At 37.3% G+C, this 12,930-nt stretch overlaps 1 protein-coding gene across 1 annotated transcript in view; it reads right to left on the bottom strand.

Annotated features, from left to right (window-relative positions):
* Positions 1 to 10,028: 10,028 nt before the first annotated feature.
* LOC123316538 overlaps positions 10,029 to 12,930 on the bottom strand; it is a 30,591-nt gene continuing 27,689 nt past the window's right edge. The window contains exon 6 of the mRNA XM_044902664.1: positions 10,029 to 10,336. Coding sequence (XP_044758599.1) covers positions 10,104 to 10,336 — 233 coding nt within the window. The 3' untranslated portion in view covers positions 10,029 to 10,103. The remainder of the gene's footprint in view (positions 10,337 to 12,930) is intronic.

Raw genomic sequence — 12,930 nt, 5'->3', positions numbered from 1 at the left:
AAATCTATCTTTGAAAATCTTCTGAATTGTGGCTTTTGTTTGACATTAATTGTCATCACACAGAAACAGAGACTGCATGACAATTAATGTCAAACAAAAACCACAATTCAGAAGATTTTCAAAGATAGATTTTTCGTCTGATGAAGGAGTCATCATAACTGTGTGAAATAGACCTAGTTGTTATGGGTGATGCTTGCTCGTCTCTTTACAATGTTGAATCGGGAGTACCTCAGGGGTCTCATTTGGGACCACTTCTCTTCAGCTTGTATATCAATGATGTCTGATGGTATTTTGTTTATGTGAATTTTGAGCTTTACGCCGATGACATTAAAATATACCTAGCTGTGAAAAGCTTGGAGGACGTTAAGAGGTTTCAGGATGATCTCAACAGATTTTGCGAGTTCTGTTCTTTACTTTACCTGTCCCTGAATGTTAATAAGTGTAAACATATAACTTTCACTGAGAACTTCAACATTCTGAGTGCACCTCTGTCCCTGTTTGGCTTGATTGTGGAGGAAATGACAGTTGTTAAAGACCTGGGAATATTTCTGGATTCGAAGTCATTGGAACATCATATTGATAATGTTGTTTCTAGAGGCTGCAGAATGCTTGGTTTCATTTTGAGAATTACACGGATATTCAAGAATGAAGAAACCATGAAGGTTCTGTACTTTTCTCTAGTCCGCAGTATAGTCGAGTATGCAACCCCAATATGGAACCCTTTTTACCACAAATATATCAGCAGAATTGAAAGAATTCAGAAGAAGTTCACAAGAACCCTATATTATAGATTCGGGAACAGGCACGTAGCATGTCCATATGGGACAAGATTGAAAATGTACAAAATTATAACCCTGGAGCAAAGAAGAGTTATTCTCGATCAAATGTTTTTATTTCGAATAATGAATAATCATTTCGATTTTCCCCTTGTTCGTGAAATTTATTCCAATACTCGTGTTTTTAGTGGTCGCCATAGAGATCTTTTTTATATCCCGAGAGCCCGCACATCCTTGTATTACAACTCCAACCTTTCTGAGAATTACACGTTTTATAACTGGCATATCTCTTTCATTGACATTTTCAATTCTTCACAATCTGTTTTTAGGAAAAGACTGTGTGCTTGAGAAATATGTACGGTTTCGGAAAAAATATCTGAACTAAGTCAAGTCTCAATAGAACGAAGTGTGAAGAAATATGTACGGTTTCGGAAGAATATCTGAACTAAGTCAAGTCTCAATAGAACGAAGTGTGAAGAAATATGTACGGTTTCGGAAAAATATCTGAACTAAGTCAAGTCTCAATTGAACGAAGTGTGAAGAAATATGTACGGTTTCGGAAAAATATCTGAACTAAGTCAAGTGTCAATTGAACGAAGTGTGGAGAAATATGTACGGTTTCGGAAAAATATCTGAACTAAGTCAAGTCTCAATAGAACGAAGTGTGAAGAAATATGTACGGTTTCGGAAGAATATCTGAACTAAGTCAAGTCTCAATAGAACGAAGTGTGAAGAAATATGTACGGTTTCGGAAAAATATCTGAACTAAGTCAAGTCTCAATTGAACGAAGTGTGGAGAAATATGTGCGGTTTCGGAAAAATATCTGAACTAAGTCAAGTCTCAATTGAACGAAGTGTGGAGAAATATGTACGGTTTCGGAAAAATATCTGAACTAAGTCAAGTCTCAATAGAACGAAGTGTGAAGAAATATGTACGGTTTCGGAAGAATATCTGAACTAAGTCAAGTCTCAATAGAACGAAGTGTGAAGAAATATGTACGGTTTCGGAAAAATATCTGAACTAAGTCAAGTCTCAATTGAACGAAGTGTGGAGAAATATGTGCGGTTTCGGAAAAATATCTGAACTAAGTCAAGTCTCAATTGAACGAAGTGTGGAGAAATATGTACGGTTTCGGAAAAATATCTGAACTAAGTCAAGTCTCAATTGAACGAAGTGTGAAGAAATATGTACGGTTTCGGAAAAATATCTGAACTAAGTCAAGTGTCAATTGAACGAAGTGTGAAGAAATATGTACGGTTTCGGAAAAATATCTGAACTGAGTCAAGTCTCAATTGAACGAAGTGTGAAGAAATATGTACGGTTTCGGAAAAATATCTGAACTAAGTCAAGTGTCAATTGAACGAAGTGTGAAGAAATATGTACGGTTTCGGAAAAATAATTCAACCAAGGCAAGTCACAATTGAATGAAAAATACGAACGGTTTTAAAAAAAAAAACGGAATTCAGTCAAGTCAAAATTTAAAAGCACCAGTTCACCGGGGTACGCCCTCTATCTCTGTCTCTGTAGTTTGTCTATGATCTCTGTCGGTGTCCTTCGGTCTCTCTCTCTCTCTCTCTCTCTCTCTCTCTCTCTCGGTGACTTCAAGATGGCTGACTGTCAAACAGCGGCCACAGAGTCCAGCGGTGAGGGTATTTGACGGTTATGGAATCCCAACTCTATGCTCGGCGAATCTAACCTATAACTTATAATTCAAACGGTTGGAAATCGGGACGAAACGGTAAAATATTCAAGTATCGGAAAAGTCAGGGGGGCCCAACGTCCTCCCGGAACCCAAATGCCACCCTACGGTAACGGAAAGCACTATATACAGCAGGGAATGGTTAGCTCACGGTTAATTCGGATTTTCAGCCAAGCAAAAGTCTAGAGAGAATATTATTTCATAAAGTGCAATGAAGCAGTGATAATTGTCAAAAATCACTTGCCTTAGATTTTTGCCCTGCCGGTCTTTTTACTAATCCTTCACACTTCACTCGCTCACCTCTCATCAAAGATTGCCTTTTTTTCTCTTCACCTTCCAGGGCCTCGAAGAAATATCCCCTCTCTACTCGGAAAAACTCTCCTCTATGGGAAACTCATTAATCCATTGGATAAAGTCAAATGATACGGTTATTCAATTGGCCCAGAAAAAGACAGAAGCAACGGATGAGAAGGAAAGTGGAAAAAGTTATGAGAACTTTTTCAGAGCAAACAAAAAATTGGTGGAACGGAAAGAATTATTAGAATAAATTATTTCTGAAAACATAAGAGATACGGTCTTTCCCACTAACATGGACTGACCGGTGGAAAGCTATGAACTAACAAGGCTCCTTTCAATCTAACATACAACTACTGTTATCGGTGCACCCCCTATGACAGTATCACGGTTTTCTTCAAAAATATTTCGGTTATCCGGCATTATTATGCAAATATCGGTGGAAAAATCTATTTTTGTGGCGGAGCAAAATCTGATACGTCACAGATATTCCAATGAACTTCCGTTTTGTAGGTACTCAGGTAAAACGTCCTCATTCAAGATGTCGATTATGAGTGACAGTTTCTTGGATGTATTGAGTCGGGGAGGTGCTATTCGTTGAAGAGGATCTGTCCCTTCCACTTCGGTGAAGTATCTCCTTATGTCAGAATCAACTTGTCGGTGGACCTCTTCCCTATCGTCCTGGTGTTCAGGCTCACTTGCGTTGCAAGATGGACTTCCAGTCATGTGAATTTCATCCGAGGTGTTGGTGTTATTCTCTATTGCTAGCGGACGCTGAAGTTCTCGTTTAATTGCTTCGATTTGGGCCGATCCCAGAATTACGCGGTACTGGTCTGCCACTCGTTGTTCAGTGACGGGGACATTGAGATTTCTAGTCCCGCGATGGAGTTCTATATGCGCACAATAGTTTCATTCGTGGACGTTGTCCACTTCATGCGCTTTCTAACTAACCCCGCTTGGCTGAGCACTAGCTGAATATTCTGCGCAGTTGGTTTCTGTTGTTGCTTTGGAGCTGTAGCTTCTTTCGCAGGAGGAGCCCGCTTCCTCAACATCCTGCCACCGACGTCCCACATGCTGTCATGTCCAGCGCCGGCTCCAGACATGCCCTGACGATCCCCAGGCAGCGACTTGTTTCCGAGGCTTCTCGTTATCACCATTTCTATGGGTTTGTGCTCCCCTTTCTCGGTTTGGGTGAGGGGTAGAGAAATGAGAGCAGAAAGAGCACCCCTAAGAAGGATGTGAAAGAGAGAGGAAAAAGGAATGGGACTGCGGACTGCAGGCGTTGCTGGCTGCACCATCTACGTTGTTACGATGGCTACCCGGCAGGCCATCTACCAGATAGCTGCCAGGCAGGCCAGACATTTATTATGACTTTAGCCTTGCGGCTTTCACACTCCTCTCCAGAGGAAAATTCACTTATCCCAGATATCTCAGATATCAAAAGCGTTAAGCTCTGTTGGAGCCCTTTCCAGGTTTTCGGGCTCGTGGTGGTGGTCGGGTTCGGGTCGCTCCTCGGCTCCCTGCTGTAGGTTGGATTCCCGCACCACCCGCACTTCCTGTCGGAGTAGACGGTGTTCCTCTGAATTTCCCATGTACTTGCGTACAGTTCTCGCCGTCCCAGCAGTACTGCCTTCTGCATGACTCTATAGATATTTTCGTCCAGCTGAAGGTTCCTCAAGTTCTCTAGTAGTTACTTCGATATCAGGACTGTAGATGATATGACAATAGGGATGGTCTGGACATCTTTCAGCTTCCACTGTCTCCTGGTTTGCTCCTCGAGATCTCTGTACTTTGAAATTTTTTCAGTGTGCCTATCTAGAAAATTGTTATTACTTGGAATCGCCACATCGATGAATAGTGCTCTGTTCTCATCCTTATTGAGCAATATGAGGTCTGGTTTATTGTCCGGTCTGTGAGTACCGTGCGATCCCAGTATAGCTTGTGATGTTCATTTTCCAACACAGCATCCGGATGGTAATTGTAATAAGGAACCTTTTTCGAACTTAGAAGTTGGTGTTTTAGTGCCAATTCTTGGTGAAGAATCTTGGCAACAGCATCATGTCTATTTTTGTACTCCGTGCCCGCGAACTTCTGACATCCCCCGGTGATGTGCTGGATAGTTCCATGTTTCGCACAGCCATAACGACAGCTATCATCCGCCACTGAGGCATCCTTGGCGATATATTTCATGTAGTTCCTTGTTGGAATCACCTGATCCTGGATGGCGAGCATGAAGCCCTCTGTCTCAGGAAACAACCTTCCGGAAGTCAACCAGTAGTTCGACGCAATCATGGTTGACCTCGTTCTGGTGCTTCCCATGCAAAGGTTTGCCAATTAGTTTTTGCATTTTACTTTCTGCAGAGTGTTCGACGGTTTCCAAGTGGTCCTGCTGTAGCTTTAACGGTGTAGAAGTATCAGCAACACAAACTACTCGATGGAGTTCTGATGAAATAGCCCTGCTCAGTCCTTCAATTTCCTGGGTCATACGGTTGGACAAATCAACAATTCCTCTACCCCCAAGATGTCGTGTCAGCTCTGTCCGTTCTATTGAGCTTTTGGGGCGATGTTTATTGTATTTAGTCAGCATCGTTCTTATTTTTCTCCGTAAGGCTGCTGAATCGGTGGTGGTCCAAGAGATGATACCGAATGGGTAGCTCAGCGCCGAGCAAGCGTAGGTATTGATAGCTTATTATTATTATTATTGCTTCAATTTACCTGGCTTTTTCTTATGGAAAAGCTTTCCCACACATCAGTACCTTCAGCATGAAAAAATTTGCAAGTAGTAATGAAAACAATTCCAATATCTATATCGACACAAGGAACCTTGTGCCGATTCGATACTTTTGGGAACGATATATATATTTCGAATAATGAAAATGGCATAAAACGCCAACACTTCTTCTGTAGAAATGTCTTTATTAGCGGCACTCAGAATTTTTTCGCCACAGCATAGTTCACAATTTTTTCTACGAAGGATTCCATTTTGTCCTGCACATGGTTAAAGGGGTGTGAGTCTTTTAAAATTTCATACGGCACTTTTCCCGAAAAGAACGGGTCAATTACTTTTCACATCATTTACCGTTGGGAGGAATTCGAATTATTTAAAAATTGTCTAATTGCTGCGTAGTTTTCTTCTAGAAGGTTGTGAAATTACCAGTTTTCTATATTCAATTAATCCTTTTTTACTCTCTTCGATTCCTTCGATAGGGAGGGCCCAATTATTATTATTATATTGGATCAACCTGCTACTGAATTCATTTATTTTTTCTCAAACTGGAGGCGATCACACTAAGAGACTACCTGCTTCTCTTATGAGGTCTGTTGAGATAACGATTTCGATCTGACATTTTTGAAATGTCGGAGTGGGCACCATCTCCTATGACAACACTATCAATATCCTTAAATAATTGAGGATATTTCTCAATCAATTATTTTGCCGGATATTCTAGTTTTTATTTGTGTCATTTCATGAACAATGGTGTTAAAAATGTGTGTAATATATTGTTTTTCACGTTTTTTGTGTTGATAATGTTTTATGACTTCCAGTGGAAGCTTATGCAGAGGAATTCTGAAATTAGACCATACTTCTTCCATGTTGGTGTCTGTCGCTATTGAGTTGCCTAGAAGATCTTCGTTTTCTATATTGGCCATGTGGGTATCATCACTTAGAGGGATGAAAAAATCCGCAGAACTAGCCTTAAAGCTCGTACTAACACATGAACTATCAGATTGGGGCAGATTATATTGCGAGACCCATTTTTCGCCTTTTTGCAACAATATAAATGTTCCCTTCTAAGATGGATGACAATTTCATCTTCATCCAAACGGGTACCACCAACATCAGATTCAAGAGCCAGTTGATCACCCTCAATGTGGAGTTTTTGAGAAGCTGCAAAATAATTTTTTTAGAGCCTTGATTAATTGGGATGATACCATTTTTTTTCAATTCATGGTAGAAGATAATAAATATAATTTTTTTTCAAAGAACTGATTCATACCCATATACTTATAAAGGAAGATAGACCACAATTTACTGGGGAAAAACATCAAGTTTGTTTATTTTCTTTGTTGCCAAATCTATGCGACGTTCAGGCATATCGCGTATGTTTCGGAAACAGAAAAAATTGATTATAGAGAAATTGAGCTGGAAAATCACTAATACAGAGATTGAAACGTGTAAGGAAAGCCTTAATATTCCAAGTTTAATAAATTAAAAATTTGCTGTAATTGACAAGGTCAATATTTTGTCTTGAAATTTCAGAAGAAAAAAACATCTGAAATGCGCTCGAAATGTTTACCTGTTTAATTTGTCGACAGCTGAAATTCTTTTCGAATTAACTTCTATTGGCAGTATTTCGCAGACTAAATATTCTGATATTTATTGAGGAAAAGTTTTAAAAATGGTGAGATATTGTTATATTTGCAATGTACATTCGTAAGTAAAGGTTAATTCAATGTTTGTTTCGGAATTCAGTGTTGACTCGTACCACTTTCAATATCGCGGGAAGTCTAGAAAATCGCCGCCAAAGGTTTATACTTCTCTTTTTTTTTATGATTATTGTTCTTCATGTGTAAAAAGCTTATTAGCTTCTTCCTTGAGCGATCTGTTACGTTAGTTTCAAAAAATTTCTCTTGAAGCCTGTATTCGAGTTTAAAAATATTTGGATTTGGGTAATCAACTTGAACGCAACTGACCCCAGACCATTTTACGACATTTCCACAATCATCTTTATATATTTTCCCACAATCATCTTTATAAATTTTCATTGTAGTTTTAAGCAATGGGTCTTTCAAATCGAAAAAGTCGACTTGATTCATTTCTTTTACGATATATGGCTTTTTTATGCATGCCATCCGTGCCATCGTGTACCATTGCCCAGGGTTATAGATAGGTATTCTTCTAGCACATGTTTCAATTGCACTGTGCATCGAGTCGCCTTCGTTTTGGGTATGTCCTACCTCCATGAAATGTAAAGTAATCTTCATTTTATACTTAACAACAGCATATAGGAGCATAACATGAACAAATTTATTTTTGTTTTGGCCCGAACAATTGTCCGAATTGTCTTTGCAACCCTCTAGTGCTTTTTGTTTGATATATTCCAAAACGCAGCAACCAATTTCACATGTACCTCGTGATGCGATTGCTTCATGCCACATATAACAGTATCCCTGTTTTTTCCAGCCTCATTCTTCTTCTTTGCAATATTCACACCTTTAACACTACATCATCATAATAGCATGGTTCATAAATGGATGCAAAATCCGTGATGGCTCTAATAATTTTTTTTACCTCAATCATAAGGCGACCGATCAGTCTCAATTTTGATCGTATGAAGTAATTTAGATGAAGTTTTCGGTATTTTCTGCATGAAGAATTACATTAAATTATGGCCAATTCATCATACCTTATTATTCACGATACATCATCATCCCTCAGTTTAAGAATGATGATGTTTTTCAAAACAGTATCTGCTTTTTTGTGCACAACTGCATCTTCTTTTCATTTGAGTCTTCTGATGCCAGTTTCAGAATAAAACCCCCTGCAATGCGGACAAACCTGATAATCGTTAAAATTTTTTTTTAATTTAATTTGAGGTCTTCTGGTGACAAGAAGTTGGCCATTATTGTAGGCCTTTTTTGTATTGAACTCAAAGTTGCCTTTCTTCCTAAGTGAAGAAATATCTTCCTGACGTTCTTTGTAACCTAAAATTAGGAGTAATGAATAAAATAGGAACATTTTCAATATGTTCTTGGATCAAGTGTATAACCCAGTAGAGGAACAACGTAATTGAACGAAACGAGACTAAATGTTTGGCTTTGTAGTGGAGGTACATAGTAGACAAAGAGAGAACTACAATATGCTTAGCAACTTTGCTAACCGTACTGTAATTATAGTTATTTTTACGATAATTGCAACTTGACATGCTATTGTACTACAAACTACAATGCTAGGCAACGAACCCAGTTCCGTCAGTTCAGCCTGACTACATCACCCTCCCAACAGGTGCTTATGTACATTGTGCAATGTGGTAGTCTAAGCATTTCTTGACACTAATGCCAGTACAACTATGTAAAAAAAAATTACCTTTTGGTAAAAGCAGCAACTTCTTCACTTCGATGCAATCTTTATGAACAGTCTCGATATGTCTGGCAAACTTTGTGACCAACTTCTTGCAATATACTTATGCAGAAATATCTCTTACTCTTATTTTTCGGATTTTGGATTTCTTTTATATCGACGAAAGATGTGTTGGCACTTTCCAGAGAAGTGTCATTCCTTCTCGCCTTATTCACATTTTCATCATAATATTCTGAAAATAAAACTGTAATTAAAAATATAGAAAATTTGAAATAACGTTCCACTCTGGAATCTCTTGTTGAACACAAGATTCACATGATAATTCTACAATACACTGATTTTTAATTCGAATTGAGCGTGGTTCCTAAAAAATTATGTACTGAAAAATGAAATTAGGAAAAGCAGACAATGAAACAAGAGAATTTGGGCATAATGACTTGAGCTGTTATCTGAGTATTACCATCCGAAATTCATGAATTATTGCTAATTTTCACTTGAATGTATTGTGACATGCAAGTGGTATAAAAAAAAACAATTGTTGCATTGCTAGCCTGACCAGATACAGTATCTTCATTGGAGTCATCATTATTACTTATATTATATTGAATTGATGATCAGCATCCTCACTAGTAGTTTCCACATTTTTTTAGTGTGGTACCCAATTCCAAGGCTGTTGCAGGAGCCTTATATTCCTGCAGCAGGGTGTCCAATTCTGCAGTTTTATTTACTGCCTCCAACACTTCATCAAAATAATCGGGGTATTCAATTATTGAATAGTCACGAATATGGGGGTCAATTCTTTTCAATTCGATTAAAAATCGCCCGATTAATCGTAGTTTTGATCTAATCATCTCATGGAGATGTGGCAGTCGATATTTTGTGCACAAAGAATTGCCAAATGCAATCGCCAACTTATCATATTTTGTTATACGGGTGACCTCATCAACCCGGAGGACCGGGAAAACTATATCCCCCAATACAGGGCTTGCGATTTCATGTATATCAGATTTTACCCTGTTACTTAATATTGTCGTGAATCTGTCCCCTTTTTTATAAGAGGGTAAGCATTTAGGGTAGTGTTTCCGTATCGTATATTTGGAGAACATGCCCTTTCAAGGGGGGCATATTTTATAATCATTCATAGTTTTTTTCAAATTTTTCATTTTCATTTCCGTGTGACGATAAGATCCCCCGAATTTAGATTCTCGTCAGTGTTGTACTGGTAAGATCCTTCCTTCCTCAGTACATCAATTATTTTTCTCCTTTCCTCGCAACTTTTAGGTAGCAGAGAAATTTTTGAACTTCAGGTTCTTCTCCATGCTTCCTCTCAAGGTGGACAACCAATTTGGAAAACATTTTCTTGCAATAGATACAAAAATATTTTTTCGATCTGGAGTTTGCTGTAGTTATTTCTTTCATTTTTAAGCTTGACGAATTCGCTGGAGTACGGTAGGATTGTATTTTTTCCAGCAGGGCATTCTTATCTGAAAAAAAAATGAAATGAAATGAAATTTTCTAGGAAAAGTGTCTGAAATCCTACTAGTGACATCTAATTAATTTTCAAAAATGAATGTTTTCAAATCTTCATAATGCGTAACATAATGTTTGCTAAACCTAAAAAAAATAGAAAAAACTCTTTCAACGTAAACGTATTTTTTAAAATTATATTTGTGCCTTTCGGTTGCTTTCATCATTTTACAATCCTTGGAATGTCCCCGAATTAATTCAGAATTACAGTGAACAATAATACAAATGTCATAATTGAGAGCATTTAACGAACATTTCAAAAAATCATAGCTATTGAGAGTACTACCATTCGAATCCGCATAAAAAATTCTATCTATAAAAAAAATCAGGGTGGGGCATAAATCGAAGTATTGGATTAGATGACCTCTTTAATGAATGATGAAATGCATCTATATACAAGCTGGACATTGAGCAAAAAGAGCTGAATTCTTCGTAAGAGAATTTAAGCTAGAAAGAGACAAGGAATACTGAACGTCGTAATTTATTAAATCCGAGTTACAGGCAGAATTCGTTAATTTGCAAATTTCTGGAGCCTCAACAAGGAGATTGGCTTGTGAAATTGGATAGAATTATATGAACTACCTCCCATTCCAAGAAGATAATTCTTTCATGAGCATTATTTAGAAGATCAAATTCAAGTTCTTATGGGTAATACAAATTTGTTATTAAAGGAATCACATAATTTGAACATATCTTAAAAAGAGTGGAAAGCAAGATGATTCAGACAAACCAGATATTTGTGACAGAGAACAAGCGGAAGAATCCGTACAAGAAATGAAGGTACAGAAAATGGAATACTTGAATGTATTCATTCGTGAAATCAATGGATTAACATGCTGGAGGAAAACAGAAAACAGGGGACAGTGTTCCAGAAAAAATATCACCCTGTAGATTTGCTATCGAAATTGGCGTGTCACTCGGTGTGAACTATCAGTTATAATATTTATACCAAGTTTCAGTTGAATGTCTTGTGGAAGTGTTAATACTATAAGAGAAAAATTTTTAGTAACACACTCTATATAGTTAGATATTACATGATAACAAGTTTTTACAAATCAGTTTCTTAGAAAAAATGATATAATATGCAACCAAATTTTCCTGCATGATTATTTTTTATTCAAGATACTTACTAGCAAAGTTAGAGTTGATAAGGGATAATAGAAAGGTCTCTACCCTCTGTCTCATGTCACTTTTATACTTTTTATTCACAATTTTTATGAATCAGAATCTTAAGCCCGTTCGCAACAGCCGAAATGTTCTCATACACCATGAATTCTCTGCAGTTACATATGTACTTTCAGTACATACAATTCACTGTTAACCCTTTTCAGGCCCAAATTAAAAAATTTCATTCAAAATAAACTCATATTTTGAGGTCCAGAATACATGAAATTCAATATACTTCATTGAATATCTATTTGCAATTTTTTCAAATAGTGGTTTCTACATGTAACGACCAGGACTCAACTAATAATACAAGTAATATTATTATTTCTTGTGGAAGGCAAGAAAACAGTTTTTTTTGTCACCTAAGCAAAGACCAAATTTACACGCTGTAGAGCGCCATTTTGCAGAACTATTGCAACCCAATCCGAGAGGAAGCCTTTGACTTACCACTGTTGCAGCTGTTTTGAGATGTAACCGCATGGAATATATATTATAAGAGGTGGTTTCATAGTGATAACACTAGGACTGAAAGGGTTAAGTTGCATAGAAAATGATTTCTGCCGTTTTCTTGCCTAAATTCTGTAGAAAATTTCATTCATCTGTCAAATTTGACAGACAACGATGTTCCGACTTATTTTTGATTGTTGTTTTAGCCAATGAGCATACAATTAGGCGATAATTTTGCATTAGTGCAAATCATCGATAATTTGCAACAATCAGGTCCTTTTACAAAATTATCAGGTCCTTTAAAATAAGGCAAACGTAATTATAAACGTTCATTACTTATTAAAGTAACATGAAAACTGTAGAACCTAGTTATTGAAATTTTTACAATTAAAAAGCAATTATTGAAATTTATGATTGAACCAGTCGAAGCTTGTTGTTGGTCAGAAACAACGTTACTTGAGGCAGACGTTGAAACTGAAGAAACACTAAACTCGTTGTTTTCACTGTTTCTCATTTTCCTTATTATTTCCTCGAGAAACTCTTTATCGAGTTGTAAATAAGGTTTTATTGAACTGACATTTCCAAGTCCCGTTATTTTCGTTAGCTGGTTTTCGTTTACCCCAACCTTGGCTAGATGGCTTACGGCAGTTGCTCGGTGAGAATGGTTTGTGAATTTGAACTTTTCGCTATCGGGACCTGCTTTTTGGACAGACAGCTTTGTTCATTTTGCGATCTCGTTTTTGCCAACTGGGATATTCTTGAACCATATATTATTATTTTGCCATTCTCGATTCGGTGTAAGAAACAGACGGTTCGTCTCCACGTTAGATCCTCGTTTTGACAAAAGTTTTTTGTATAATCTTAGAAAAAAAGCTTTGATAAGAAAAATTAAATAAGAAACTGTTAATTTGACCTACCTAACGGGGCAGATGTCTTC

The sequence above is a fragment of the Coccinella septempunctata genome, chromosome 7, assembly GCF_907165205.1.
Source record: "Coccinella septempunctata chromosome 7, icCocSept1.1, whole genome shotgun sequence".
NCBI lineage: Eukaryota > Metazoa > Arthropoda > Insecta > Coleoptera > Coccinellidae > Coccinella > Coccinella septempunctata.
Note: the sequence above shows the minus strand (reverse complement) of the source record. Positions and strands in the feature narration are given on the sequence as shown.